General features: G+C 49.9%; 1 protein-coding gene across 1 annotated transcript in view; it reads right to left on the bottom strand.

Moving 5' to 3' along the window:
• Positions 1-523: 523 nt before the first annotated feature.
• TNNC1 (troponin C1, slow skeletal and cardiac type) overlaps positions 524-26,653 on the bottom strand; it is a 38,502-nt gene continuing 12,372 nt past the window's right edge. Inside the window, exons 2-6 of the mRNA XM_085624217.1 lie at positions 11,918-11,948; positions 7,727-7,873; positions 7,175-7,289; positions 2,384-2,520; positions 524-1,157 (exon numbers count right to left, since the gene is read on the bottom strand). Of these exons, the coding sequence (XP_085480343.1) occupies positions 1,126-1,157; positions 2,384-2,520; positions 7,175-7,289; positions 7,727-7,873; positions 11,918-11,948 (462 nt within the window). The 3' untranslated portion in view covers positions 524-1,125. The remainder of the gene's footprint in view (positions 1,158-2,383; positions 2,521-7,174; positions 7,290-7,726; positions 7,874-11,917; positions 11,949-26,653) is intronic.

Raw genomic sequence — 26,653 nt, 5'->3', positions numbered from 1 at the left:
CAAATGGGGAGAAAGAATAGGAGTGTGATGATAGAGCCAGTAAACAGGAAGCCTATGGGCGGGCTGAAGCCCACAAAGCATATATATCATGTGCGCTGTCTAGCCGAGACCTAAAAAAGATTCCCATTTTGGAAAACAAAAGCAGGGACAGGGACCTCTATCCCTCCATTAGCAGCCAATCACACAAGGGTCATAAATTGTGAACTGCTTAATAAAATGTATTAGCAGTTCATTAAAAAAAAATTTGCAATGCGACCTAGTATTAAATAGGTCCATCCCAAACTGAATTCCCTTTCCTGACCTAATCGTTCTGCAAAATGCACATCCTGGTTTGTGATTGATACATCTGTCTTCAGACTCCTTAGGATATGTGTCACTGGTGTCGTTCCTCATGGTCAGTGTGATCAGGGAGGTGTCAGACCTCCACATGAGTTGGGTGTCTTACATGTGGTCTGTTTATAAGTAGCAGCTCACTGCAGAAATCATACAATATGGTAAAAATCAATAACCTCATGTACAGATATTCTCATAAATTATTTATTACTTTCAAAAAGAACATTTTGGATAATTATAAGTTATTTCTATCATCAGTGGGAGTATGCAGACATCATTTTCTTGCTGTCATTTAAAGTCTCTGTAACTTTGACTTAAACAGACATTCTGGAAATGTCGAATTGTTTTTGAAACGTAAAACTTACTCCAGGTGTTCTTCGGTTAAATCAAATGCACCGGTTATGCAGGAATCGATTAGCTGTTCACTGAAAGCTAAGCATTCTTAGTAGAAGATACCCTGCTGCTGAGACTAGGAATAAACAGCAGTAGTTTGCTGTTCAGACATATGAGGTGAACATGCCTGGGATTGCTGGAGTCACCCTGTCGACAGCATGCTGGGGATTGTGTGGGCCCTGAAGAAAAGACTTACTATCCCTGTAGGGAATGACTGTGGCTTCTGGGTTAGCTTGGGGGGGCTGTAGTATGGGTGGTCGGTGGTTGAGGGGCACTTGGAGAAGGTAGGTCTTGTTCTGTGGCAGTCTTCAGGCTTCCGGCCAATGAGGCACATCCAACTGTGTAAAACAAGACGTCGAAGGCTTCGAAGAGAAGGCTGAGCACTGGTTTCATGTCCATCTATTCCACTCCTTTCATGAACTCCAGGAACTCTGTAAAGTAAATGAACATACATGTAAGCAAGTGTTGTGGCTGTTCAATACCATCACTGCGGAGCTCAGGCGGAGGTTGGCGGAGCTCGGGCGGAGGAAGGCGGAGCTCAGGTGGCGCTGGATGCTCATGTAAGTGGAGACTATGGTTCAAACAATTCCGAAATCCTGGAGTTATCCCGTGTTGCATGTTATGTTATGTTTATTTGTAATGCGCACTCTCACCTGTGAGGGTAACCTTCAAAGTGTTTTACAAGCAAAGACAAACATGTCCTTCTTCTGGATGCTGTTGCACCAATGCTAGTGGTATAGTGTGGTGAATGTTACACAGTACAAGATATAGTGTGTATTTGTGCATTAGTGCTGACGCAGTGACTTTTGTTATGTATATTTGTTGTTGATTGATGCACACTCAGTGAAACAACCACTTCATATGTCTCTGATTCTCCTGGAGGTTTAAACATTGGCTGCGTCTACAAGGCGCATCTGTTTTACCATGCCAGTCTGTTTCTTTATTGGAAAGGACATTCTGCTTCAATCCCCAAAGTATGAAAGTGGAGTCACACCCATGGGTTTCAGGAAAGAGGTTTGTAAGCGGCGGACCTGTCTGGGATCCTTTGACTAGTCAACACTCCCTGGGACACCCTAGGGTGTGAGCTCTCTAGATCCCTGGACACCTTTGGGTGTGAGCTCTCTATCTCCCTGGGACACCCTAGGGTGGGAGCTCTCTAGCTTCCTGGGACACCCTAGGGTGGGAGCTCTCTAACTTCCTGGGACACCCTAGGTTGTGAGCTCTCTAGCTCCCTGGGACACCTTAGGGTGTGCGCTCTCTGTGGCCGCGTCACTTCACCAAAGACAAGTAGTGGGAACACAAGTCTTGCTGCACAGAGGAGATGTCATCTAAGAGGGGGGACAATTCTAAGTGCAGCTGCAGAGTGGAAATGTCACTGTCACTCTAGTGCTGTGGAGATGGAGAGGAGCAGGCACCCACACATGGATCACAGGACCCTATGCTAGCAGTAGGGCAACCAAAGGATTAGATGCTGGATCTAGGAGATACAAGCTGGAGAGTTGGGGTACAAGTGACTCTTCTTTGGTCAGCTCTGCCCCAGGACCTCCTGACTGCTCAGACACCATGACGTACTGCCAACTTTCCTGAAGGATCCACAGCTCAGGTGCCCTCAGCACTTCCCTCCACAACACTCACGGCTCAGACCCCAAGGACTCACCATCATAGTCAATCTTGCCATCGTTGTTCTTGTCACCGTCCCTCATCAGCTCTTCAATGTCGTCTTCGGTGATGGTCTCTCCGGTGGCTTCCAGCATGATCTTCAGCTCTTCGAGGTCGATGTAGCCATCCGCGTTTCTGTGCAAACCAAAAACATAACCTTAGCATTAGATCAGAATTAGGCACTGCGACACTGAGAAGCTCTTGTACCCTCGCCACATGTGCAAGCCAAAGATGTGACCTCAGCATTGGATCACACATAGGAACAGTGACACGGAGAAGCTCTTGTACCCTCGCCACAATTGCAAGCCAAAGATGTGACCTCACCATTGGATCAGACTTAGAAACAGTGACACAGAGAAGCTCTTGTACCCTCGCCATGTGTGCAAGCCAAAGATGTGACCTCAGCATTGGATCAGGCTTAGGAACAGCGATACGGAGAAGCTCTTGTACCCTCGCCACGTGTGCAACTCAAAGATGTGACCTCAGCATTGGATCAGGCTTAGGAACAGCGACCCAGAGAAGCTCTTGTGCCCTCGCCACGTGTGCAAGCCAAAGATGTGACCTCAGCATTGGATCAGGCTTAGGAACAGCGACACGGAGAGGCTCTTGTACCCTCGCCACCTGTGCAAACCAAAGATGTGACCTCAGCATTGGATCAGGCTTCGGAACAGCGACACAGAGAAGCTCTTGTACCCTCGCCACGTGTGCAAGCCAAAGATGTGACCTCAGCATTGGATCAGGCTTAGGAACAGCGACACGGAGAAGCTCTTGTACCCTTGCCACGTGCGCAAGCCAAAGATGTGTCCTCAGCATTGGATCAGGCTTAGGAACAGCGACACGGAGAAGCTCTTGTACCCTCGCCACGTGTGCAAGCCAAAGATGTGACCTCAGCATTGGATCAGGCTTAGGAACAGCAACACGGAGAAGCTCTTGTTTCCTCGCCACGTGTGCAAGCCAAAGATGTGACCTCAGCATTGGATAAGGCTTAGGAACAGCGACACAGAGAAGCTCTTGTACCCTCGCCACGTGTGCAAGCCAAAGATGGGACCTCAGCATTGGATCAGGCTTAGGAACAGCGACACAGAGAAGCTCTTGTACCCTCATCACGTGTGCAAGCCAAAGATGTGACCTCATCATTGGATCAGGCTTAGGAACGGCGACACGGAGAAGCTCTTGTACCCTCGTCACGTGTGCAAGCCAAAGATGTGACCTCAGCATTGGATCAGACTTAGGAACAGCGACACAGAGAAGCTCTTGTACCCTCGACTCGGAGAAGCTCTTGTACCCTCGCCACATGTGCAAGTCAAAGATGTGACCTCAACATTGGATCAGACTTAGGAACAGCGACACAGAGAAGCTCTTGTACCCTCGACTCGGAGAAGCTCTTGTACCCTCGCCACGTGTGCAAGTCAAAGATGTGACCTCAACATTGGATCAGACTTAGGAACAGCGACACCGAGAAGCACTTGTTCCCTCATCACGTGGTCTGTTGTGTTCTGTCACAACACCACAGTGGAAATATCAACCCACGGGTATATTGTGACCATAATAACGACTATCGAAATATCATACCTCTAGATTTACTATTAACTCCACCACGAGGATATTTTGGGAGCTGAAATGATGGTCATTGTAAATCCATCGATCGCTATTTCAATCCAATCACAGCAGTGACATTAACAGCAATGTAAATGGTTTATATAAACAACACTCAGAAACCACCAATGCGACAATAGGCAAAAATAAAAAACAGTAATTAAAATTATATACGTACTTATTATGCACATAAGTATACTCTTATCTCACATATTTTTCAAAAATATCTTTACCTTGGAAGGATGGAAGGCTGAATAAACTAATCAGAAGCTGTCGAATCCACTGCCCCAAGTGGCCGCACGGCGAGTTGTACTGTTTGACAATTTGCCTATTGTCTGTGTGACCCAAAAGAAGAAATAATGCACCAGCCCTAGTGCAGAGATGGGGGAAGGACCACTGCAAGTGCATGGAGCTAGCAAGCATGCTCCGTAGACCCATTCACCCCCTGTGCCGGAAGCAGTGGGGCCAGCTGTGATGAAACATCCCAACATTTCTAGATGTCTATTCACCTTCAGAGGATGGGGAGCAACAGAGAAAAGTGATGGCAGAGAGTGAACCCAGGGTACAAAAGAGAGAATGGTCATTGGAAAGGACGGCACCTCGCCCTCACGATTTTCAACACACCAACAGCCCTCCCCCTTTGCCTCTTTGGCACTGTGGAGGGTAAATCTCTGCTGGTTGGAGTGAACCTGGAAGCTAGGACATGTTCAACACAGCCAAAGAAGGGGTCATCTCATCCAAAGCCCTGAGGGAACCTCGGAATTGAGGCTCTTCATCTCATTCGAAGCCATGAGTGCATCTCTGAACTGAGGCGTCTTCTCATCCAAAGCCCTGAGTGAATCCCAAAATTCTGATAAATTCTCATCCGATGCAAGGAGTGAATCATGATGCTGAGGTGTGTTCCATATGAATTGGAAGCTGAGACATTGCCATCTCATTTGAAACATTGAGTGAGTCTGGGACATGGTCATCTAGGCTGAAAACATGAGTGAATTTAGAGGCTGGGACATGGTCATCTCAGCTGAGACCATGAGTGAATCTAGAGGCTGGGACATAGCCATCTATTCTGAGAACACGAGTGACTCTAGAGGCTGGGAAATTGTCTTCTCAGCTGAGACCATGAGTGAATCTGGAGGCTGGGACATGGTCATCTTGGCTGAATCCATGAGTGAATCTAGAGGCTGGTACATAGTCATCTCAGCTGAGACCATGAGATAATCTGGAGGCTGGGACATGGTCATCTCATCTGAAACCATGAGTAAATCTAGAGGCTGGGACATGGTCATCTCATCTGAGACCATGACTGAATCTGGAGGCTGGGAAATGGCCATCCTGGCAGAAACCATAAGCGAATCTGGAGGCTGGGACATGGGCATCTCAGCTGAGACCATGAGTGAATCTAGAGGCTGGGACATGGTCATCTTGGCTGAAACCATGAGTGAATCTGGAGCCTGGGACATGGTCATCTCAGCTGAGACCATGAGTGAATCTGGAGGCTGGGACAGGGTCATCTCAGCTGAGACCATGAGTGAATCTAGAGGCTGGGACATGGTCATCTCGGCTGAAACCATGAGTGAATCTGGAGTTTGGGACATGGCCACCTCAGTTTGAACCATGAGTGAATCTAGAGGCTGGGACATGGTCATCTCAGCTGAGACAATGAGTGAATCTAGAGGCTGGGACATGGTCATCTCAGCTTAGACCATGAGTGAATCTAGAGGCTGGGACATGGTCATCTCAGCTTAGACCATGAGTGAATCTAGAGGCTGGGACATGGTCATCTCAGCTGAGACCATGAGTGAATCTGGAGGCTAGGACATGGTCACCTTGGCTGAAACCATGAGTGAATCTGGAGGCTGGGACATGGACATCTTGGCTGAAACCATGAGCGAATCTAGAGGCTGGGACATGGTCATCTCATCTGAGACCATGAGTGAATCTAGAGGCTGGGACATGGTCATCTCATCTGAAACCATGAGTGAATCTGGAGGCTGGGTATTGTCATCTCAGCTGAAACCATGAGTGAATCTAGAGGCTGGGACATGGCCATCTCATCTGAAACCATGAGTGACTCTGGAGGCTGGGACATGGCCATCTTGACTGAAACCATGAGCGAATCTGGAGGCTGGTACATGGTCATCTCAGCTGAGACCATGAGATAATCTGGAGGCTGGGACATGGTTATCTCATCTGAAACCATGAGTAAATCGAGAGGCTGGGACATGGTCATCTCATCTGAGACCATGACTGAATCTGGAGGCTGGGAAATGGCCATCCTGGCTGAAACCATGAGCGAATCTGGAGGCTGGGACATGGGCATCTCCGCTTGAGACCATGAGTGAATCTGGAAGCTGGGTATTGTCATCTCAGCTGAAACCATGAGTGAATCTAGAGGCTGGGACATGGCCATCTCAGCTGAAACCATGAGTGAATCTGGAGGCTGGGACATGGTCACCTTGGCTGAAACCATGAGCGAATCTGGAGACTGGGTCATGGTCATCTCAGCTGAGACCATGAGTGAATCTGGAGACTGGGTCATGGTCATCTCAGCTGAGACCATGAGTGAATCTAGAGGCTGGGACATGGTCATCTCATCTGAAACCATGAGTGCATCTGGAGACGGGGTCATGGTCATCTCAGTTGAATCAATGAGTGAAGCTGGAGGCTGGGACATGGTCGACTCAGCTGAAACCATAGGTTTCGGATGAACGACGGCCGTTCGTCCAAGATACAAATTGCCTCCTTAGTGTTTCTGGGCACATGAAGAAGGTGCTGTGATGGTCCCTGTAAATCCTCATCTTTTGTCATGCTTCGTTTTGGACATAAAGATGCAGGTGTCTGTGCTTCACAGATAAGCCTCAGGGACTAGTTTTAGATGTGCATCTACATCGAAGTTGGTCACACTTTCATGAGTGTACATCATTCAAAAGGAAGGTTCCTGTCGAGGCCACAACCTTGGCATTTCAAGCAAGTTCTGCTTCTCTTTAATTAGCCTTGGTCCTACCCTGATCATCTAAGTTCCTCAATACCTCCTTGGGGTGAAATCTGAAGAATGTAGGCACTTCCCACTCTAAGAGTTTACCATGCAGGGGCACGACCCTCACTTGTGAATCCCTCCATGGCCAGCTCCCTCCAAGGCTTCAGCCTGAGTGAATGAATGAATGAATGAATGCATGAATGAATGAAGACTTACTTGTCAAACATCCGAAAGAGGTCCGACAGCTCTTCCTCTGACTTCCCTTTGCTGTCGTCTTTCATGCACCGCACCATCATGACAAGGAACTCATCGAAGTCCACAGTGCCGCTGCCTGGGGAGGAAGGAGAGGCGTCAGAACAAGGGCAGTGTAGCCTCAGCGCAGAGCTTCACCACCATGGAAATGTGAAGAGTAACTCCCTAGAGCCAGACCGACTCCACCTGATCCAGGTACCCAGGGTAGCTGTCATTTGAGATAAACTGATTTACCATAAATCCATGATGCGTTAAGTGGATCATGGACAGGAGTCTCATGATACTTGCATTATATTAATCAATCAATCAATCAATCAGGATTTGTAAATTCGCCCATGAGGGAATCCAGACACTATTTCCAGCCCTTTTAGGCCTTCTCAGTGCAGCTCCCTCATCTACGTCTCCAGAATGAGAGCACACACTTGCACCCATCCTGCCTAGTTGTATCTCGACCCATCATACAGCCAGGGCTCCCATGAGTTTGACACCTGGGGAGGTGTCAGAAAGTGGACCTACCATCCTCATCCACCTCGTCAATCATCTCCTGCAGCTCCTCGGGAGTAGGGTTCTGCCCCAACATCCTCATCACCTTCCCCAGCTCCTTGGTGCTGATGCAGCCGTCCTCCGCACCCAGGACGAAGATGTCGAAGGCCGCCCGGAACTCTGCAGAAAGATAAAACAACCCCTCATCAGAAGCCTTCACTGCATCCATTCTAAAGCCAGCGAGACTGGTGGGAAGAGGCGCCTGTACCACAGCAGAAGGTTTCCAACCAGGCTGTGGGAGGTGAGGATGGTTGTAGGTGTCTGAGATATTTCTGATTATCAAGAACCAGGAGGCCTCCGTGCCCCTACATATGGTTTAACATGTGGCTGCTGCCGAAGCATGTATCCAAGGGCGTCCTGAAGAACCTGGACTACACCTGACTCTGTGTGAGGAACGTGGTGTGTCATATGGTGTGGGTGTGAGACCTCGCCGTGCGATACACTCACAATACCATCTTGTGTCTAGTCAGGCTCATTTGTAAATCCTTCAGCCCAACCCTGGGTAGCTGTGGCTTTGAGCAGTCAGGCTTAAACAAGGGAAGAACTGTAAAGCATTTGGAAGAACGAAAACAACGAAATAAAGTCACACAACAAGGAAGAAATCCAACACCAAGTTATAAAAATAGATCTTATTTCTATGAATGTTTACACCAAAACAAACAAAATCCACCAGAGGGTCCTGCAGATATAGATTTTTAATTAAAATGTAAAATCACTGCTTTTCTCTCAAATCATAAACAAGCACTGACAAATGCTGCAGTTAGCGCAAACTTTAGAAACTTTGTAAAAGTTTTATAAAGTTTCATCCAGCTACTCCAGCCCACTTCGGGCGGCCGGCTCCGGCAGGGAGGACGCCAAGAGGGTCAGGTGGGACTTATAGAACAGTTACCTTGTTGTCAAAACAGTCTCACGTCTAGTTCCAAGCTCTATGGGCGTTATGTTATGTTAATTATATTTGATATGGCGCTCAAATCACCCATTGGGCGTCTCGGCGTTGTCTACAGTTGGAAGCAAGCATCCCCAAGGACAGGTAGCTTTCAACAGTTTCCTAAATTGGCAATAGTTCATCCAGGTGCAAATATGCACGGGGTGCTTATTCCAATAGGAAGGGGCCAAGCTGGAAAAGGCTCTCCCCCCGCATCTGGTCCAGCGGATGCAGGGTAGGCACAGCACGGCTTTATCCTTGGATCTTAAGCTTCTGGTGGGTACACACGATTTATGGGCGTTTGCTCCTTAATGCGTTAGGTGTGAGACGGAAGACCCTAAACCTGCTCCTTTTTCTTACTGTCAGCCAATGCAGAGCCTTTAGTGAAGGGGCCAACGGGGGGCCGGGTGGAACATTAAGAACAAGCCTGGCTGCCGTATTTTAAACTACCTGTAGTTTATCCACAAGCGTCTCATTCACTGCTGCTAGTACAGCGTTGCCGTAGTCTAGTTGGCGCACTACCAGGGCTTGTACTAAAGTTCTTCTGGCAGAGATTGGGAGCTATGGAAATATTATGCATATTATGATTGCAAAAACCAGTGGCAGCCAAAATATGGTCTTTCATAGAGAGGGGGGCTTTGTCAATGTTTATGCCAGGGTTCTTCAAGGATTGTTTGGGCGATTGAATTGAACCCAGTTGGAGAGGCCACCAATCATCCAACCACAGAGAGGGGACAGGGGCGTAACACAGGCCTCCGCATCCTCCACGGTGCGGGGGGGCCCCCAAGCTCCAGGGGTGCCCCTCAGCACAATGCGCCGGCCCGGGAGCTCCTGATTGAGCCCCGAGGGGGCCCCTCCACATACCTTGCAGGGGGGGGCCCTCAAGTTTTGTTACACCACTGAGAGGTGGCTTTGCCGAACAGCGTGATCTCAGTCTATTCCACGTCTGATTGTAGATAGCTGTCAGTTCCTTGGCAAAGAGCTCTTTAGTTGTGGCCAGATCGGGTTCAAGGGTGAAGGTCAGCTGGGTATCATCAACATAAGATATTATTCGAAAGCCATAAGGCGCAATGATCTTAGCAAGGGGTGTCATATAAATGTTGAACGGTGTAGGGCTCAAACAAGAGCCCCATGGTACACCCCCATCTAATCACATCTTGCAAGAGGTATAGGGGCTGAGGGGAATAGTTTGGCATCTGTCTTCCAAAAAGTTATGTACCCATTTAAGAGCTGGTGCCTGAATGCCTATCTCGCGCAGCCTCTCCGGCAGCCCGGCATGGGAGACCGTATCGAAGGCTGCAGAGATATCCAACAGCATGGGCATGGAAGGAGTTCCTGCAGCTAATAAGAGTCTCAGAGAGTCCCTGACTGCCAGCAGGGGTGTTTCAGTGCTATGGCCCGGTCTAAATCCCAATTGCAAAGGGGAACCTGGGAAGTGTGGTCCAGTAGACCCCTGGCAGGGTGTGCATGTCAAGAACTGAGTAGGTAGACTGGGAACAGCAGGGGAACCTGGGAAGTGGGGTCCGGGAGACCCCTAGCTGCAGGATGTGGATGTCAAGAGCTGGGAACAGCAGGGGAACCTGGGAAGTGTAGTCCAGTAGACGCCGGGCTACTTTTCAACCGGTATCATTGGAATACACTTGACTACCAATACATCTGTATTGTCATCTTGTTCCCTATCAGGGAGTCGTGTTTACAATCACCGTCTCGTGGGGGGTTTCAGGGTTGTGTAGGTCTGGCCGTAGTGTTCCCCAGCAGGAAAGAAGAAAGTCCCACTCTACTTTAACCTACTTCCTCCTGCTCTGGTTGGAAGCGCTGGGAAGGCGGAGACAGGCAGTGTGGTGCAACCTCACATGTAAAGGACTGCAGGGCTGTCATCCCGTGGGTCTGATACGACCGCCTTAAACCAATTACCGATCTGACTAGGCACCCACGTGTCAATCAAAGATCTAATTAAACCACTTTATTTCAACCAGAGATCTGATTGGACAACCTTATCCTAGCCATCATCTGATTGCACCACCACTTCATCACAATGAATGATCCGATTGGGGCACTTTCTCCCAACCAATGATCTTATTGGAGGCCTTACACCAAACAAGCGACGAAAAAGGGGCTTCCTTATCTCAACCAGAGATCCGACTGGGACATCTTATGCCAACCAGCGAGGGGAGTTTGCCGATTATCGAGACAGGAGTCTCGATGTCACAAAATATCATGACCAGAATATTGAGGCCGAAACATTGTAAAGTAAGTAGAGATATTCTGTACCTAACTCCACATATATGTACCTTGACGATATATATATCTTCAAGGCTGAAAGATAGTCTATCTATTCTCCCTCTATATGCACTGACCTTCGGATAGTTCTCTCTCAATATTCGGCCCACGATATTCTGAGACCGCAATGTTCCAAGACATTCTGATATCTTGATGTTCCCTTGCTCCATATTCTGCAGTACAAGCCGCCCCACTGCTTGAGGAATGACATCGTCCCAACCAGCTAATTCCTAGGAAGGCCAGCCTGACTGAGTGAGACCTGGCTGCCATCCCTCCTCTGCGGCTGCCCTCCTGGGTACAGGGCCCGCCCCCCCTCTCCAGATACCGATTCCCCCTGCCAATGGGATTCCAACCTGACTGAGCGACCCCAACCACCACCACCCCCACCCCCCCGTGACACGGCGCTCAGCCATGGGCTAGAGGGGTGGGGGTGGGCAAGTTTTCCATCCAGGCTGTAATGCATCCTGCATGGAAAACGGGGAAAGTGCGCATGACTGGTTTGGGCGTCCTGAGAGGGCTGACCAAACAGTCTTTGCGCACTCCGAGAGCAGGGCAGCCCCGCCCACTCAACCGCCCGCAAAGCAGCAGGACACGAAGCATAACATGAAAATAACTCCAAGTAATTATCATTTTATGTTTCTACTCGGCACTGCTTACAAGCAGTGGGGCTACGCTCCTCCCCCACAGCGCAGGAGCCGCCACAGGTATCCCTATTAAAACGCTGATGAATTCTAGTCCATGCAAAGAAAGGGCGCGTTTCATTTCTTGCCACGCATCACACTTTTTTTTTTTTAAAAAGACTCCTTCTGGGGATTAATTATATTCACATTGTGCTTCAAACCCTAGCTAGGTGCTCAAGGCACTACAGGGTCAGTTCCAGCTCCTGTGACATTAGCTTGCAGGAGAGCGCTATAATCAGTGGATTCCGACAGAAACGGGTAGTAAAGCCGGCGACTCACCATTCTTCTGCTCTTCCGTCAGCTGTTCAACCTGGGGTGGGAAGAGAGAGGCCGAGAGGTGAGATCTGCGCTCTAATCTCATTCATAGCTTCATTTATACTTTCAGTACAGTTATTTCCGGTTCACACAAACCAAAGAAACAAATCATATCAAACCAACAGCACGAAAGAGGAGGTCGATACCCCACCCCTGACCCATGGTTTACACCCACCCTTCCTGTGACGTTGAACCGGCTTCCGTTTGCACCGAGTTCCTTCATAAACACGTCACCCCCTCTATAGACACGTCAACACCACGGCAAAGCCGTCGCTGAAATAATCCTTTCTGAGGTCTCAGTGTGCGTGCTGCACGTCACTCGTACAGGTGGCACAGGTTCGGGTGATTCGGGCTCACCCGTGACGGGTTCTGGTGTCACAGCTCTCATAGTTTCTGGTGACACACGTTCTGGTGTGACAAGTCCAGGTGTGACGGGTTCTGTTGTCACACCTGTCACAGGTCCAGGTGTGACGGGTTCTGGTGTCACACGTTCTGGTATGACAGGTCCAGGTGTGACGGGTTCTGGTGTCACAACTGTCATAGGTTCTGGTGTCATAATCACACATGAGCTCCACAATGCGTGGAGAAGGGAACAAGAGGCGCGGGGTTCGAGGAGATAGCAGCCTCTAACAATAAATGTTAACCACAACAAGAGCTGCTCCTAGTGTAGTGACCACTGTGGAGTTATGGTTGTATTATGAGTGAGGACATCTCAAAAAATGTGACGGACTGGTCTCACACACCGCCTGGTGTCATGCTTCATCATTGACCAGTCCTCGCCCTCTAAAATCTTGGTTTGATAGAGGGCGGGCATACACCTGACGACAGGGATGCACTTCTAAACTAAGTGGGGGTCCGTGAAAAAGTGAGTGAGAGTAAAAATCATTATAGTTATCAAATTGTGTTTTTAATGCGATTGGTAACTATAGGATATTAAAATCAATGGACGGTGTATGGGGAAATTATTGTCCCCTAACCATAGTGTATGCGGTTGACATGTTTCGGCCGTGTTGGCCCAGGTGGGTCCAGGGCATTCATCAGGACCTTAGTGTAAAGAATATGGGGCTCCGTTCTTACCAACTGGTGGCAAGCAGATACCACTGTGCGGGTGTGACCTGTGTCACTCTCCACTTTTGAAATGGCTTCCAAGTTCAAGCCCTAGATACCCAAGCTACTTGCCCCATGGGGGGAGGGGAAACCCCTGGTGTCAAACCTGCCTCAAGGAAAGATTCCCGCGTTGCTCCTAGGTGACTGCTCCCGATCCTCCCCGATGTTCATAACATCGGGGAGGATGTTGGACCCATCTGGGCCAACACTGCAGAAACATGTCGACCGCTTACACTATGGTTAGGGACAATAATTTCCCCATACACCGTCCATTGATTTTAATATCATATAGTTACCAATCACATTAAAAACACAATTTGATAACTATAATGATTTTTACTCTCACTCACTTTTTCATGGGCCCCCACTTAGTTTAGAAGTGCATCCCTGTCGTCAGGTGTATGCCCGCCCTCTATCAAACCAAGGTTTTAGAGGGCGAGGACTGGTCAATGATGAAGCATGACACCAGGCGGTGTGTGAGACCAGTCCGTCACATTTTTTGAGATGCCCTCACTCATAATATAACCATAACTCCACAGTGGTCACTACACTAGGAGCAGCTCTTGTTGTGGTTAACAGGTTCCGGTGTCACAGGTCAAGGTTTAACGGGTTCTGGTGTCACACCTGTCACAGGTTCTGGTGTGACAAGTCCAGGTGTGACAGGTTCTGGTGTGACAGGTCCAGGTGTGACAGGTCCAGGTGTGACGGGTTCTGGTGTGACGGGTTCTGGTGTGACAGGTCCAGGTGTGACAGGTCCAGGTGTGACGGGTTCTGGTGTGACGGGTTCTGGTGTGACAGGTCCAGGTGTGACGGGTTCTGGTGTCACAGATGTCACAGGTTCAGGTGTGACGGGTTCTGTTGTCACAGCTCTCGCTGGTACTGATGTGACAGGTGCAGGTGTGACAGGTTTTGGTGTCACATCTGTCACAGGTTCTGGTGTCACAGGTCCAGGTATGACGGGTTCTGGTGTCACACCTGTCACAGGTTCTGGTGTCACAGGTCCAGGTGTGATGAGTTCTGGTGTCACAGCTCTCACAGGTTCTGGTGTGACAGGTCAAGGTGTGACATGTTCAGGTATGATGGGTTCTGGTGTCACACCTGTCACAAATTCTGGTCTGACAGGTCTAGGTGTGATGGGTTCTGGTGTGATAGGTCCAGGTGTGACGGGTTCTGTTGTCACAGCTCTCGCTGGTTCTGGTGTGACAGGTCCAGGTGTGACGGTTTCTGGTGTCACACCTGTCACAGGTTCTGGTGTCACAGGTCCAGGAGTGACGGGTTCTTGTGTCACACCTGTCACAGGTTCTGGTGTCACAGGTCCAGGTGTGATGGGCTCTGGTGTCACAGCTGTCACAGGTTCTGAAGTGACAGGTCCAGGTGTGACATGGTCTGGTGTGACATCTGTCACAGGTTTGGTGTGACAAGTCCAGGTGTGACAGGTTCTGGTGTGACATCTGTCATAGGTTCTGGTGTGACAAGTCCAGGTGTGACAGGTTCTGGTGTGACAGGTCCAGGTGTGACAGGTTCTGGTGTGACATCTGTCATAGGTTCTGGTGTGACAAGTCCAGGTGTGACAGGTTCTAGCGTGACAGGTCCAGTTTGACAGGTTCTGGTGTGATAGGTCCAGGTGTGCCGGGTTCTTTTTTTTGTGTTATTTATTTTTATTTTTCCTGAACAAAGTGCAATTGCAGCAGAGTCAAAGTACATATGCGTATAGTCCAAAACCACATTTCATTTCGAATAATCATTGTTATAAAACCGATTAATTCATTAACCGATAAGAGCGGTATTAGAAAGGTTAAAAGATTATGAAGGACTATATACAGACTATAAACAGAGAGCTGAATTCATTTAAGTTCCATTAATCATAAAAACTGATACATCTAGAAATACAGCAGCAGCATACACAGTATTGGGCATAAATACAATAGAGAGGGTGGTGAAAGCATCGAAAATGTGTCGTAGATACAAAATCGTAATTGGATAATACCACAACATTCATTCTGCTTGGGTGAATGGAGTAGCCCAGGCAGTTAAAGGCCCCCAAATCCTTTTCCTTTTAATATTACCATTTGTACCTCTCCGTTCGTAAGGTGCTCTTTCTAAATTATATATGTGCTGCTGGAAGGTCGGGGTGAAGGGTCTAGCCGTGCTGAGGCTACGCAAAGTCTGAGGACTGACATCGCTATAAAAGTAAGCTCTTCTCCAGTTTTCCCATCTTGTTCTGTTACATCTAGTAACATAAGTTGAGGTGATAAAGGGACATCCTCTTTCAGGACATACCGTAAAAAAACAGAAATTTCTCGGCCAAGCGGTTCTATGCTAGGGCATGTAGAGAAAATACGAACCTGATCTGCACCATGTACCTTAGACCTGAAACAAGGGGTCCCCTCCACTCCTCCCCATTTAATAATTTTCGCAGGCGTTATATAAAGATCAAAAAGAGTTTTTAAGTGTTGTGACCGCAGGTTGGCAGAGCACAGTACAGTATCCCCCATTTCTAATGATTTAAAAAACACAAGAGTCCGAAATCCCTAGCCTATCCTGCCATCTCAGCCTATGCTTGTCTAGATCGTCCGGCGCCCCTTCCGGCAGGGATCGATGCCATCTCAGCCTATGCTTGTCTAGATCGTCCGGCGCCCCTGCCGGCAGGGATCGATGCCATCTCAGCCTATGCTTGTCTAGATCGTCCGGCGCCCCTGCCGGCAGGGATCGATGCCATCTCAGCCTATGCTTGTCTAGATCGTCCGGTGCCCCTTCCGGCAGGGATCGATGCCATCTCAGCCTATGCTTGTCTAGATCGTCCGACGCCCCTGCCGGCAGGGATCGATGCCATCTCAGCCTATGCTTGTCTAGATCGTCCGGCGCCCCTGCCGGCAGGGATCGATGCCATCTCAGCCTATGCTTGTCTAGATCGTCCGACGCCCCTTCCGGCAGGGATCGATGCCATCTCAGCCTATGCTTGTCTAGATCGTCCGGCGCCCCTTCCGGCAGGGATCGATGCCATCTCAGCCTATGCTTGTCTAGATCGTCCGGCGCCCCTTCCGGCAGGGATCGATGCCATCTCAGCCTATGCTTGTCTAGATCGTCCGGCGCCCCTTCCGGCAGGGATCGATGCCATCTCAGCCTATGCTTGTCTAGATCGTCCGGCGCCCCTGCCGGCAGGGATCGATGCCATCTCAGCCTATGCTTGTCTAGATCGTCCGACGCCCCTTCCGGCAGGGATCGATGCCATCTCAGCCTATGCTTGTCTAGATCGTCCGGCGCCCCTTCCGGCAGGGATCGATGCCATCTCAGCCTATGCTTGTCTAGATCGTCCGGCGCCCCTTCCGGCAGGGATCGATGCCATCTCAGCCTATGCTTGTCTAGATCGTCCGGCGCCCCTGCCGGCAGGGATCGATGCCATCTCAGCCTATGCTTGTCTAGATCGTCCGGCGCCCCTGCCGGCAGGGATCGATGCCATCTCAGCCTATGCTTGTCTAGATCGTCCGGCGCCCCTGCCGGCAGGGATCGATGCCATCTCAGCCTATGCTTGTCTAGATCGTCCGACGCCCCTTCCGGCAGGGATCGATGCCATCTCAGCCTATGCTTGTCTAGATCGTCCGGCGCCCCTTCCGGCAGGGATCGATGCCATCTCAGCCTATGCTTGTCTAGATCGTCCGGCGCCCCTTCCGGCAGGGATCGATGCCATCTCAGCCTATGCTTGTCTAGATCGTCCGGCGCCCCTTCCGGCAGGGATCGATGCCATCTCAGCCTATGCTTGTCTAGATCGTCCGGCGCCCCTGCCGGCAGGGATCGATGCCATCTCAGCCTATGCTTGTCTAGATCGTCCGACGCCCCTTCCGGCAGGGATCGATGCCATCTCAGCCTATGCTTGTCTAGATCGTCCGGCGCCCCTTCCGGCAGGGATCGATGCCATCTCAGCCTATGCTTGTCTAGATCGTCCGGCGCCCCTTCCGGCAGGGATCGATGCCATCTCAGCCTATGCTTGTCTAGATCGTCCGGCGCCCCTGCCGGCAGGGATCGATGCCATCTCAGCCTATGCTTGTCTAGATCGTCCGGCGCCCCTGCCGGCAGGGATCGATGCCATCTCAGCCTATGCTTGTCTAGATCGTCCGGCGCCCCTGCCGGCAGGGATCGATGCCATCTCAGCCTATGCTTGTCTAGATCGTCCGGCGCCCCTGCCGGCAGGGATCTATAAAGTTTGTGAAATCGAAGAGCCTGAAATACTAATTAGCAATTCAATCAGGGGCACCTGCACAAAGCCCGCATCGCCACCAGCGTTTTTGAGAAGAAAGTCCCTCAGCTGTAAAAACTTGAAAAAGTTCCGGGGGGATATTAAATCTTTCCCTAGCTGCCTCAAAAGATGCGATATGGTCCCCAGCCGAGAGGTCTTTTATCTTGTAAAAGCCCCCTTTTCCTCACCTTGCCAGGCACTCATCTTGTAAAGTCCTTCCCGATCATACCTACTAAACCTACCCACCCCTGTTTTTTTCTGTACGCCTGCCCAATTACAAAAAGCAGCGACCAAGATCTTGAACCACGTTTTTTTTAAATATCTTGGGGGCATATCAACAAGGGCTTCATCTCTGCTTTTTTGGCTTTAAAAGCCAAAAAAGGAGAGATAAAACTAGCGCCCTATCAACAACAGCGTGCTAACATGCAAATTTGCATGTTAGCACCCTTTTACTCTACGCTTCCCCTTGCATCTCTAATGAGATGCAAAGGGGGCGTTCCAGAGTAAAATAATAGGAGAAATGTCGCTAAGCGACATTTCTCCTATTATCAAGAATGTCGCTAACCCTGTTAGAGACAAAAAAAGCAGCGCTAACCGCGGTTAACGCTGCTTTTTTACATCTGGTATTTTTCTGACTTAGCCATGATATCCTATGGAAGGAGGATATCATGGCTAAGTTTGTCTGTCCCTATCAACAAGGTAACGTGTGATTATCGCTGGGTTTCCAGCGATAATCACACGTTAGCCTGTTAGTGTGTAGATTGTTATCGCTATTGAGATAAGCGTTGCTAATAGCACGCTATCTCAGCGATAAAAACCAACGCTAGCCGGCGATAATTATCCTAGCGCTAAGTGCGCTTAGAGATAATTATCGCCGGTTGTTGTTGATATGCCCCTTGATTCGTAAAATTTGAAGAGGCAGCCATTAGCCCGTACTCCAATCAGAATCTCAAGGATTGACGGGACATAGCTTCGGTCATCTCCATCCCTTGCTTAATCCCAAAGAGAGGCCCATACTATTGCAGAGCTGCGGCTAGGCTGCATAGCTTGAATTGAGGAGGCCCTCACCCCCCTCTATCCGTAGGAGGGATAGGAAGGCATTGGCTCTCCTGGTCCTGCAATAAATCTAGCCACCTCCCTCTAGATTTGCCTGAACCAATGATTATGTATTTCCAGGGGGATCGTTCGGAAGATCTACAATAGTTTTGGCAAGCTCATCATTTTGATGAGATTCCACCTCCCCATTATTGACAACTTCAAATCATCCCATCGCCGAAGGTCATTCTTAATGTTCCCCATTATGGGGACCATGTTTAGCTCTACTGTGTGCTCCACCTCCGCCTAAATACAACACATCTTGTAAAATAACCAACATTGTTTTCATTCTCTTTCCAGACAGAGAGAGGGAGAGAGAGTGTGTGTGTGTGTTTGTGTCTGTGTGTATGTAACATTTCCTGGTGAAATCCGACAGACACCTCACCATCCCCAACTGAAAGCGCCGCTGCCCAACTATTTATCACAAAATACTTTTATTAGGGGGGTGTAACACCCCAAAACCCCCCCTGAAGCCACGCCTCTGAGTACCAATACATCTGAGCAAAGTCTCTGTAGTTTCCGGACAGTACCGGTACTTTTCAGCAGAGTGTCTGTAGTTTATGGACAGTACCAGTACTTTTCAGCAGAGTGTCCGTAGTTTATGGACAGTACCGGTACTTTTCAGCAGAGTGTCTGTAGTTTATGGACAGTACCGGTACTTTTCAGCAGAGTGTCCGTAGTTTATGGAGAGTACCAGTACTTTTCAGCAGAGTGTGGACGGTACCGGTACCTCTTGGCAGAGTGTCTGTGGTTTATGGACGGTACCGGTACTTCTCAGCAGAGTGTCTGTAGTTTATGGACGGTACCGGTACCTCTTGGCAGAGTGTCTGTGGTTTATGGACGGTACCGGTACTTCTCAGCAGAGTGTCTGTGGTTTATGGACGGTACCAGTACTTCTCAGCAGAGTGTCTGTGGTTTATGGACGGTACCGGTACTTCTCAGCAGAGTGTCTGTGGTTTATGGACGGTACCGGTACTTCTCAGCAGAGTGTGTGTAGTTTATGGACGGTACCGGTACCTCTTGGCAGAGTGTCTGTGGTTTATGGACGGTACCGGTACTTCTCAGCAGAGTGTCTGTAGTTTATGGACGGTACCGGTACTTCTCAGCAGAGTGTCTGTAGTTAATGGACGGTACCGGTACTTCTCAGCAGAGTGTCTGTGATTTATGGACGGTACCGGTACTTTTCATCAGAGTCTCTGTGGTTTATGGACGGTACCGGTACCTCTTGGCAGAATGACTGTGGTTTATGGACGGTACCGGTACTTCTCAGCAGAGTGTCTGTAGTTTATGGACGGTACCGGTACCTCTTGGCAGAGTGTCTGTGGTTTATGGACGGTACCGGTACTTCTCAGCAGAGTGTCTGTGGTTTATGGACGGTACCGGTACTTCTCAGCAGAGTGTCTGTGGTTTATGGACGGTACCGGTACTTCTCAGCAGAGTGTCTGTGGTTTATGGACGGTACCGGTACTTCTCAGCAGAGCGTGTGTAGTTTATGGCGGGACCGGTACTTCTCAGCAGAGTTTCTGTGGTTTATGGACGGTACCGGTACTTTTCAGCAGAGTCTCTGTGGTTTATGGACGGTACCGGTACTTCTCAGCAGAGTGTCTGTGGTTTATGGACGGTACCGGTACTTCTCAGCAGAGTGTCTGTGGTTTATGGACGGTACCGGTACTTCTCAGCAGAGTGTGTGTAGTTTATGGCGGGACTGGTACTTCTCAGCAGAGTGTCTGTGGTTTATGGACGGTACCGGTACTTCTCAGCAGAGTGTCTGTGGTTTATGGACGGTACCGGTACTTCTCAGCAGAGTGTCTGTAGTTTATGGACGGTACCGGTACTTCTCAGCAGAGTGTCTGTAGTTAATGGACGGTACCGGTACTTCTCAGCAGAGTGTCTGTGATTTATGGACGGTACCGGTACTTTTCAGCAGAGTCTCTGTGGTTTATGGACGGTACCGGTACCTCTTGGCAGAGTGTCTGTGGTTTATGGACGGTACCGGTACTTCTCAGCAGAGTGTCTGTAGTTTATGGACGGTACCGGTACCTCTTGGCAGAGTGTCTGTGGTTTATGGACGGTACCGGTACTTCTCAGCAGAGTGTCTGTGGTTTATGGACGGTACCGGTACTTCTCAGCAGAGTGTCTGTGGTTTATGGACGGTACCGGTACTTCTCAGCAGAGTGTCTGTGGTTTATGGACGGTACCGGTACTTCTCAGCAGAGTGTGTGTAGTTTATGGCGGGACCGGTACTTCTCAGCAGAGTTTCTGTGGTTTATGGACGGTACCGGTACTTTTCAGCAGAGTCTCTGTGGTTTATGGACGGTACCGGTACCTCTTGGCAGAGTGTCTGTGGTTTATGGACGGTACCGGTACTTCTCAGCAGAGTGTCTGTGGTTTATGGACGGTACCGGTACTTCTCAGCAGAGTGTGTGTAGTTTATGGCGGGACCGGTACTTCTCAGCAGAGTTTCTGTGGTTTATGGACGGTACCGGTACTTCTCAGCAGAGTGTCTGTGGTTTATGGACGGTACCGGTACTTTTCAGCAGAGTCTCTGTGGTTTATGGACGGTACCGGTACTTCTCAGCAGAGTGTCTGTAGTTTATGGACGGTACCGGTACTTCTCAGCAGAGTCTCTGAGGTTTATGGACGGTACCGGTACCTCTTGGCAGAATCTCTCCACTTTAAAATTCACCAGCAGTTAACAATAGCTCACATGTGCCCTTGACGTCCACTTTATGTTGTTCATGACAGCTGTGGTGGGGGGAGGGGCGCTTGTCAGCAACAATAGCTGGGGGGGCGGGGAAGGGTAACAATAGCTGGGGTGGAGGGGGCTGTTTTGCGAGATAACAATAGCTGCCGGGGGTGGGGGGGGGGAGGGGAGGCATACCCCTGTGATGGGCCGGACAGCTGTGTGGGGGATGACCAGGGTGGGTCACACTGTCTCGTATTGTCCTGACAGGGCACTGGCACGCCCGGGGCAGCCCCCCGCCTGGCGAACACTTGCTGTGCCCCCCACCCCGGTAACAGGACTCCCCGAGGCCGGGTATTTTTAACACAGGCCACAGAGGTGGGAGGGGGCGAGATAAACCTGGGGATTGTTCAGCGCTTGGCATCCGGTGGGGGCTGCTGGGGGCCTTTATCTCGTCTCTTGTCCTCGGCTCCGGAGTTCGCATTCTTCCCAGATTTAGACCTGCCTCTGCCTGGCCTTATGTGGGCATGAGAGGGAGCGGAGGGCTCCGTGGGGTGGGGGCACCTGGGCACCCCCCACCACCCCCACCCAGGGCTGTGCAATGGACCCCGCACAGGTCCGGCTGCACCAGGGGTGGGGGTGGGGGGGCTTTCATTGTGCAGGTTTGGTGTTAAGTGCCGACGCCCTCAGAGTAGAAGCAGCCAGCCCAGGACACACGTACTGTGGGGCGTATTAACAAGGAACGGGGAAAAGTAACGCTAAGGGCGCTTAGCGTTCATTTTTTTAACGCCCGCTATCGCTGGATAATATCGCCTGGTCATCGTGTTATTAACAACGCTAACCACCTAGGCGATAAAAAATCCAGAGATAGCGGCATTTTGGGAGGTTATCGCTGGTAATGCAGCGATAAAACTACAAGGATAGGGATATCCTTGTTGATAGCCCATGGTGGACTTAGCCATGTCATCCACCTCCCATTGGATTACATGGCTAAGTCTGAAAATTAGCAGACGTAAAAAAGCAGCGTTAACCGCGGTTAGCGCTGCTTTTTTTGTCTCTAACAGGGTTAGCGTGAAGCTTGATAATAAGAGAAATGTCGCTTAGCGACATTTCTCCTATTATTTTGCTCTGGAACGCCCCCTTTGCATCTCATTAGAGATGCAAAGGGAAGCGTAGTGAAAAAGGGTGCTAACATGCGATTTTGCATGTTAGCACCCTGTTGTTGATAGGGCGATATTTTTATCACCGCTTCTTTGGCTTTTAAAGCCAAAAAAGCGGAGATAAAGCCCTTGTTAACATGCTACTCGGGTCAAGAGTCGCACAATGTAACTCCCTGTGATTTTAATAGGAGTGTGTTGTGGAGGGGTGAAGGTGAGAGGGGTTGGGGTAAATGTTGTAATCACTTTAATGGGCTTTGTATTGTTTGCGAAACTGTATGATGGTAAAGCCAACAGGTCGGGCCTTGGCAAGCTGGTGCTATGGTCACATTTTGTTTTCAGGCACGCACTACAATATAAACAAGAATGGGGGAAACATGAAAAAGCACTTGTAAATATTAGGACCACCAGCCCTAGAACTGGAAGGCGCTTCCTTTTAGAGAAATGTGCACTCCTGGTCACTTAAAATCCATCTCTCAGAGTGCAAGGGAGCCCATGATGCATGCTGAGGTGGGCGGAGGCAACACTGAGGGACAGTTGAAGAGACCAATGAATGAAGTGGGCTGTCCCCAAGCCCCTCTGTATGGATATATGTAATTGTAATTGCATTTATATAGCGCCCACTACTCCTGACGAGGCGTCGAAGCGCTTTCTCGGCGAGCATCACGCTCACCCAAAAAGGATTAGTGGTGAATGAGTATATTGAAATATGAAATTAATTTGAGCGGTGGCCATGTTAGTCATTTATTGGGATTCAAAAGGAAAGATGATGCTCAAAAGCCCAGGGTTAGTGTGGCATTTGTTCAACAGTTACTGAGAGACGCAGGTTGGTTTAGTGCTGGTACTTGGCTGGTAGTAAAGTCTGTGCCTGAAGCTTCACAGAATGTATTTTCATGCTTTCTGATTGCACGAGGTTCCTGGGACAGCTTAAGGTGTCGATGGGAGTTAGGTACACAGGGGTAACCCTATAACCCAAGGAACCTGGGCCTCATCAATATATATGAACAATGGTTCCGAAGGGAAAGCAATTACTCACAATTGGAAAAATCAGTTTGAAACAACACACAGCATTAGTTGATCTAGCAAGTGATTAAACATAAACAATAAGTAATAATTCAAAAGAACATTAATGATTTATTTTTGATTTTTCATATAGATTTCAAATCATTTATCAACTCCTTTGGATATGAGCAAAAAATGAAAAGGCTGTATATACAATAATATTTACAAGGAACCGACGCAGTGACAACGTGAATAAGGTGACTTGATGTGATAGTGAAAATGTGAATATTTACAATGTATGTACGTGATTGTCAATAAAATACAAAATAAGGTTTATTATCTACCTATAATTCAGCTGAGGACTTTTTTGCAGAAATCTTGCAAAAACTTTTTTTGTATTTTATTGACAATCACGTACATACATTGTAAATATTCACATTTTCACTATCACATCAAGTCACCTTATTCACTTTGTCACTGCGTCGGTTCCTTGTAAATATTATTGTATATACAGCCTTTTCATTTTTTGCTCATATCCAAAGGAGTTGATAAATGATTTGAAATCTATATGAAAAATCAAAAATAAATCATTAATGCTCTTTTGAATTATTACTTATTGTTTATGTTTAATCACTTGCTAGATCAACTAATGCTGTGTGTTGTTTCAAACTGATTTTTCCAATTGTAAGGTGTCGATGGGCCAGGCCTACAAAACAAGCCTTGTATTCGAAGTACTGATCACGAAGGGTGCTGGAGCCGAGGGAGGGGGTCCAGTCCACTCACCAGGCTCGGTTCTGAGGGCACCGGAAGTGACGTCTCATAACTCTGAGCAGGACCAGAGACCCTGATGGTCTGCGGCCGCCCCTCCCATCCTTTGAGGCGTTGCCACCAGGTCTTTAAATGCTGAGCCCCAGAGCCTGTACCCATGACACCCTCAATCTACAGCCACTGGTAAAGGCCAGGGAGTGGGAATACATGGACCTTACATGGGAGTTCCCACGTTCTGCACTGACTGGAGCCTCTGGATGGACACGCAAGGATAGACCAGCGTCCATGGCGTCACTAGGGGCCATGCGCCACATGTGAAGATGCCATGTCAGTGTGTGTGCACGGTGCACCACTGCGGGCACTGGCTTGTGGCTCTGAGCACTCAGTGTGTCAGTAGAGGCCACACGCCTCATGTGAGGATGTCATGTGGGTCTGTGTGCCAGAGACAGAGCTGTGGGCACTGGCCTGTGGCTTTTAGAGCTCAGGGTGTCACTAGGGGCCACACGCCTCATGTGAAGATGTCAATGTGGATCTGTGTGCCAGGTGCACAGATGAGGGCACTGGTCTGTGGCTCTCAGAGCCCATGGGTGTCAGTAGGGTCCACACGCCTCAGGTGAAGATGTCATGTGGATCTGTGTGCCAGGACACAGATGAGGACACTGGTCTGTGGCTCTCAGAGCCCATGGGTGTCTCTAGGGGCCACAAGCCTCATGTGAGGATGTCATGTGGGTCTGTGGTGCACAGATGAGGACACTGGTCTGTGGCTCTCAGTGCCCATGGATGTCACTAGGGGCCACACGTCTCATGTGAGGGTGTCATGTGGGTCTGTGGTGCACACCTGTGGACACTGTTCTGTGGCTCTCAGAGCCCATGGGTGTCACTAGGGGCCACACGCCTCATGTGAGGGTGTCATGTGGGTCTGTGGTGCACAGATGAGGACACTGTTCTGTGGCTCTCAGAGCCCATGTGAGGATGTCATGTGAGTCTATGGTGCACACCTGTGGGCACTGGTCTGTGGCCCTCAGAGCCCATGGGTGTCACTAGGGGGGACACGGCTCGTGAGGATGTCATGTGAGTCTATGGTGCACACCTGTGGGCACTGGTTTGTGGCCCTCAGAGCCCATGGGTGTCACTAGGGGGCACACGGCTCGTGAGGATGTCATGTGAGTCTATGGTGCACACCTGTGGGCACTGGTCTGTGGCCCTCAGAGCCCATGGGTGTCACTAGGGGGCTCACGGCTCGCGAGGATGTCATGTGAGTCTATGGTGCACACCTGTGGGCACTGGTTTGTGGCCCTCAGAGCCCATGGGTGTCACTAGGGGGCACACGGCTCGTGAGGATGTCATGTGAGTCTATGGTGCACACCTGTGGGCACTGGTCTGTGGCCCTCAGAGCCCATGGGTGTCACTAGGGGGGACACGGCTCGTGAGGATGCCATGTGAGTCTATGGTGCACACCTGTGGGCACTGGTTTGTGGCCCTCAGAGCCCATGGGTGTCACTAGGGGGCTCACGGCTCGCGAGGATGTCATGTGAGTCTATGGTGCACACCTGTGGGCACTGGTTTGTGGCCCTCAGAGCCCATGGGTGTCACTAGGGGGGACACGGCTCGTGAGGATGCCATGTGAGTCTATGGTGCACACCTGTGGGCACTGGTTTGTGGCCCTCAGAGCCCATGGGTGTCACTAGGGGGCTCACGGCTCGCGAGGATGTCATGTGAGTCTATGGTGCACACCTGTGGGCACTGGTTTGTGGCCCTCAGAGCCCATGGGTGTCACTAGGGGGCTCACGGCTCGTGAGGATGCCATGTGAGTCTATGGTGCACACCTGTGGGCACTGGTCTGTGGCTCTCAGTGCCCATGGGTGTCACTAGGGGGCTCACGGCTCGTGAGGATGCCATGTGAGTCTATGGTGCACACCTGTGGGCACTGGTCTGTGGCTCTCAGTGCCCATGGGTGTCACTAGGGGGGACACGGCTCGTGAGGATGCCATGTGAGTCTATGGTGCACACCTGTGGGCACTGGTTTGTGGCCCTCAGAGCCCATGGGTGTCACTAGGGGGCTCACGGCTCGCGAGGATGTCATGTGAGTCTATGGTGCACACCTGTGGGCACTGGTTTGTGGCCCTCAGAGCCCATGGGTGTCACTAGGGGGCTCACGGCTCGTGAGGATGCCATTTGAGTCTATGGTGCACACCTGTGGGCACTGGTCTGTGGCTCTCAGTGCCCATGGGTGTCACTAGGGACCACACTCCTCAAGTGAGAATGTCATGTGCGTCTGTGCCGGGTGTCTGCTGGGGCAATGGTCTGTGGCTCTCAGAGCCCATGGGAGCTGTGAGGTTTTAATAATGGTTGTGTGGTGGAGGGACTCAGATAATCGATGCTTCTCAAACTGACCACTTACTCACTCTCATCCAGCCAGGTACCAGAGACGCCAAGGTACACCTGCTCGCTGGAATAACTTTGGCAAAGTGATCACACCTGCCCTAGGGTGGCACATGGCCATTTTTGTGCATGCCTTTCCAGTATTTTATGTCCAAGCAGGGTAGAATATGAGGAAAAGCAGTGAAAGTGGTATTTAATTTCCACTCCTCCTGAAACATAAACGTAGAACAGCAAACACATACAGAGGTCAGATGAAAAGTATTTCAAAGCTG

This window comes from Triturus cristatus, chromosome 9 (genome assembly GCF_964204655.1).
Source record: "Triturus cristatus chromosome 9, aTriCri1.1, whole genome shotgun sequence".
Classification (NCBI taxonomy): Eukaryota; Metazoa; Chordata; class Amphibia; order Caudata; family Salamandridae; genus Triturus; species Triturus cristatus.
Note: the sequence above shows the minus strand (reverse complement) of the source record. Positions and strands in the feature narration are given on the sequence as shown.